At 40.8% G+C, this 5,031-nt stretch overlaps 1 protein-coding gene across 1 annotated transcript; it reads left to right on the forward strand.

Moving 5' to 3' along the window:
• The first annotated feature begins 2,044 nt into the window (after positions 1 to 2,044).
• LOC133014203 (E3 ubiquitin-protein ligase TRIM39-like) lies at positions 2,045 to 4,244 on the forward strand. The gene is made up of 2 exons (XM_061081385.1): positions 2,045 to 2,119; positions 2,203 to 4,244. Exon 2 carries the CDS (start codon positions 2,205 to 2,207, stop codon positions 3,828 to 3,830), a length of 1,626 nt encoding a protein of 541 aa, XP_060937368.1. The 5' UTR covers positions 2,045 to 2,119; positions 2,203 to 2,204; the 3' UTR covers positions 3,831 to 4,244.
• Positions 4,245 to 5,031: the final 787 nt, after the last annotated feature.

Here is a 5,031-nt window from a genome sequence, read left to right on the forward strand (position 1 = left end):
CTTGGCTGAGTTGGAAAATACAGTTTGAATACTGTCAACCATCTTGATCTGTGTGCATCTCTTTAAGTTGAATCTAAATCTACTGAACAGATTTCCACAAGTAAGAATGAGATCTGGGGTCAGAATGAACTTTATACATTTTGGGGTTCATCCAGACATACATGGATCCAGGAGTTTCTATTTTTAAATCGTTTTCTCTGACACTTTCGCCAATTTTCCAGGAATAAATCATTGATCTGGATGAAAGAAACAGGAAAAGACACATTAAGAGGACACATGTCTCTGAATCTGTGGGATTTGGTGCAGCTTGATTGATTTTAAAGGGATTGTTGGGCCTGACAGAAGTTATGAGCTCTTTACTGCCATTCTAGTCACTTTGGACATTTCTTAACCCCAGAAATCAATCTGCTGTCACGTTTAACTGCTTCAAGCTCAAACCAGTTCATGAAATCTTTGTGTCTTTTTCCAGATTTCAAAGTTGTTTCTTGTCTTTTTTCTGCATCAATCCAAAAAAAAACCTCACGCTTTGATTGACACATTTGTTTGATGTTTTCTCGTGAGTCACAGCAGAGAAGCAGAAACACTTCAGCAATCAACACCTGAACATGTGAGTCAAAAACAAAGCCCGACTCAGGAGAGCTGCCACTTTAAATTAATAAACAGTGTAAATAAAAAAAAATTCTATATAGTGTTCTATTGTTTAATACAGATGCTAATGTTGGTTCTTAGATTAGAACAGAAGATACAAAACTTCACCAGCAGATAAATTGGTTTTATTTAAAATCCTCAAACAAATCTAGATATATCTACTTAAAAACCTCAAACAAATCTAGAAAAATCTGTGAAAAAACAACAAAAACGGTTGATTTTCAGTGCATAAGAATTGAAAACAAAATTAAAATGCAGTTTGTAGTTGTACTGCATCTCAGAACCATATGTACATCAATATATAACGTTCATGACTTAAATGTACAGACATGTAGCTGACATGTTGAGAGAACGTTAAAGTAACGGTGATCAATAACAATCAACATAAACTGGGGCTACAACTGAAGAGGGAAGATGACAAAGTAATGCAGAATATGTCACAAATGATAATCATACAATATCACACAAACAATTGAGGCCTACTTAAGTTTAACCTCATGATCACCAGCACCTTTATATTATTTTAGACATATTTTCATTATTTTAGATATTTTTCACCATATTCAAGAGTAATCTGGAAATGTGTCGAAATATCAAAGCGAATTTTGCGGACCCCCTGCAATGCCGTCGTTGACCACAGGGGGCCGCGGACCACCGATTGAAAACCCCTGCCCTATGACATCAGTGTCCATCACTTTTAGCTGTCCCCTGGAAACACTTCCGTTGTCTTTTTCTGTATTGCTGCACGTTTCTGTAATATGTTGTGTAGTGTTGTGTTGTGAAATTGATGAAGATGTTTTCCACTTGCATGTGTTTTGTCCACTTTAATGTGTTTTCTATAGTTGCTGTGCGTTGAGCTCTCAGGGCCACCGTAGTTACCAATGTGAACAGAGTGGAAAGCATAGATATATAAAGACTAGATGTCTCGTCTGCGTTGCCGGCCAATGGAGTTATTTAGTGGTAAATAACCATAACTTACTGAATTTTCAACCGATTTTGAAACAGTCTGGTTTGTTATAAACGTCAGAGATGTAGTTATGACACTGCATAAATTATTACATTTTTTTAGAAAATAACATAATTATTCATAAGTATGCAGTGTCATATCTACATCTCTGACGTTTATAACAAACCAGACCGTTTCAAAATTGGTTGAAAATTGAGTAAGTTATGGTTATTTACCAACACAATGTTATGGGTGAGCGAGCAACCTCTGGCAAGATGGCCGCCATGTGGTGACGTCCGGCTCCGTCGAACGAGACATCTAGTCTTTATATATGTCTATGCTCAGGGCCACCGTAGTTCCCAATGTGAACAGAGAGGAAAGAGTTAAACGTAACCAGGAAGTGGAGCAGAGCAGCAGGGGAGGGGCCATCACCAGCGTCATCATGCTGAAGTGAAACTCAAGGAGGAAAGAGACAGTTTGCTCGTCACTTCAAGCTGCTGCTTCTAAACCTCGCAAACTTCACAGGTAAATTGAAACCTTCCATTAAATCTATAACAGATTATTCAGCACAGATATGAGTTATAACTGCCTCCCATGTGTTTGTCCAGATATGGCTTCAGCCAGCTCTCTGCTGTCAGAGGAGAGGTTACTGTGTTCCATCTGTCTGGACGTGTTCACAGACCCAGTCTCGATCGTGTGTGGACACAACTTCTGCAGCTCATGTCTCCACACGTACTGGGACAGCGGAGACACCTGCCAGTGTCCCATGTGCAAACGGGAATTCTCCACAAGACCTGAACTTCAAGTCAACACTGTCATGTCAGAGTTAGCTGATGAGTTTAAGAAGTTGGTTCAAGTCAGAGCCTCGACTCCAGGCCCACAGCTTCCTGCTGTTGACGTTCTTTGTGACTTCTGCTCTGAGCTAAAAGAAAAGGCCGTTAAATCTTGCCTGACGTGTCTGACTTCTTTCTGTGAGTCACACCTGGAGCCGCATCGGAGAGTTGCTGTGCTCAAAGGTCACACATTGTTAGAGCCAGTGAAGAATCTCGACGACAGGATGTGCGAGACACACAACAAGATGACCGAGCTGTACTGCTTGAAGGAGCAGGCCTTCATTTGCGTCCTGTGTCTGAAAGCTGATCACAAGGGTCACAAGGCCGTCCCCCTGGAGGAGCAATATGAAAAAGTGGCGGCAACAAAAGATAAGGCACAGGCAAACATGCAGAAGTTGATACAGAAACGGATTGAGAAGATAGCGGAGGTTGAAAAATTACTCGATGTCAGCTGGGTAGATTCTGAAAAAGAGGAACAAGCCACCGTGCAGGTGTTCACCGAGTTGATCCAGTCCATTCAGACGAGCCAGGCCGAGCTGGTTGAGGCGATCCAGCAGAGGCACAGAGGAATAAAGCAAAAGGGTGAAGAGTTTCTCAAAGAACTGAGGAGGGAAGTGACTGAGCTCAAGAGCCGAAGCAGTCAGCTGGAACATCTGTCACAGTCACAGGATCACTATCGTTTCCTCCAGAGCTTCCAGACCTTGTCCAAACCTCCACACGAGAGCTGTCCCGACACAGACCTCGGCCCTGACCTGTCTTTCCAGGCAACACGAGGTCACCTGACTCGGCTGAAACAGAGAGTCGAGGAAATGATGGAAGAGATTCCTGAGATCAGATTGAAAAGAATGAGAGAGCACGCGGTCGACTTGACCCTTGACCCTGACACTGCAAATTACTTACTTGTCATAAGCGAAGACGGAAAACAAGTTACAGTAGAAGACAACATTGAAAAGGACAAAGTTAAAGACAATCCGAAGAGATTTGCATATTGTCAGGTTTTGGCAAAAGAGGGATTCATGACAGGGAAGTTTTACTTTGAGGTGCAGGTGAAAGGAAAGATAGGTTGGTTCGTTGGCGTGGTCAGGGAGTCGGTGGAGAGAAAGAGCTGGAGGGGTCGGTCAGTTGAAGATGGATATTGGTGCATTGGATTGGTTGAGGGCAAATATCTAACAACTGCAGACTTAAAACCTATAATATTGATAGAAGAGCTTCAGAAGTTGGGCGTCTTTGTAGACTACAACAAAGGTGAGGTGTCTTTTTACAATGCAGACTCTAAATCACTCATCGGTTGTATCACAGGCTGCTGCTTTACAGAGAAACTTTATCCGTACTTCTACCCTCAGTTGAATTATAATGGAAACTCCGCCCCTCTGATCATTACACCTGTACCTCAAACTCACTAGTCCATCCGTCCCATTCTGGAGAACGCGAAACTCATGAAAGTCAAGTGGGAATTTCTTCAAATTCGGTACAAACATTCACTTGGAATCCGGGATGAACTGGTTAGAATCTGGTAGCCAAAGGTCAAAGGTCATGGTGGCCTCACAGAACAACAAATGAGAAAATGTTGATTATTTATCATTTTGAATCAAAGATCTATTGATGAATTACATTGGTCAAAGGTCAAAGGGTCCCCATATAAATCTGGAAAAAATGTATGGACACAGTGCATGTTTCTAGTTATTGTTACTGTCTGATCCTTTTATATAAGAATGGTAAAGTTTACTGTCATAATGTGGTGTTGGTTTTAATTCAAGTATTTTATCAAGTGTTTCAATCGTTGAAATATTTACATAATAAACTGAATATATACAGATTCTGTTGTGTCGTTCTTTCATGTCACAGCTCAGCTGGATTTATATATTAAAGACTAAAATTTACACACACTTAAATGTACAGACATGTAGCTGACATGTTGAGAGAACGTTAAAGTAACGGTGATCAATAACAATCAAAATAAACTGGGGCTACAACTGAAGAGGGAAGATGACAAAGTAATGCAGAATATGTCACAAATGATAATCATACAATATCACACAAACAATTGAGGCTACTTAAGTTTAACCTCATGATCACCAGCACCTTTATATTATTTTAGACATATTTTTCTTATTTTGGATATTTTTCACTATAATCAAGAGTCATCTGGAAATGTGTTGAAATATCAAAGCGAATTTTGCGGACCCCCTGCAATGCCGTTGCGGACCACCAGGGGGCCGCGGACCACCGGTTGAAAACCCCTGGTATAAGGGATAATAACTGGGGAGACTCAGTTTGTGCTGCTCATTTTCTTTTGTATTTCACAAGTTCACTTGTAGTTAAAAATAAGTTTATAATGTTTAATATCTCACTTCAGCGTCCAAACCTGTTTCCTCTGCAGCTCCGACGACTCGTTGACTTATTCTGCACCACAGAGATCTAATACATCTGCACTATGAATATAAATATCACACATAAAGCATGTAAATTGTTTGGATTGAGGTGATTTTGCTCTGTGCCGTCTTTTCCCTTCACAGGAAGTTACAATCTCACATCGTCTCTTCTTATCATTACTGGGGAATGTTTTGCTTATTGAGCTGATCCATTGCTCCTCCAGGTTTTCTA

The sequence above is a fragment of the Limanda limanda genome, chromosome 11 (assembly GCF_963576545.1).
Source record: "Limanda limanda chromosome 11, fLimLim1.1, whole genome shotgun sequence".
Lineage (NCBI taxonomy): Eukaryota > Metazoa > Chordata > Actinopteri > Pleuronectiformes > Pleuronectidae > Limanda > Limanda limanda.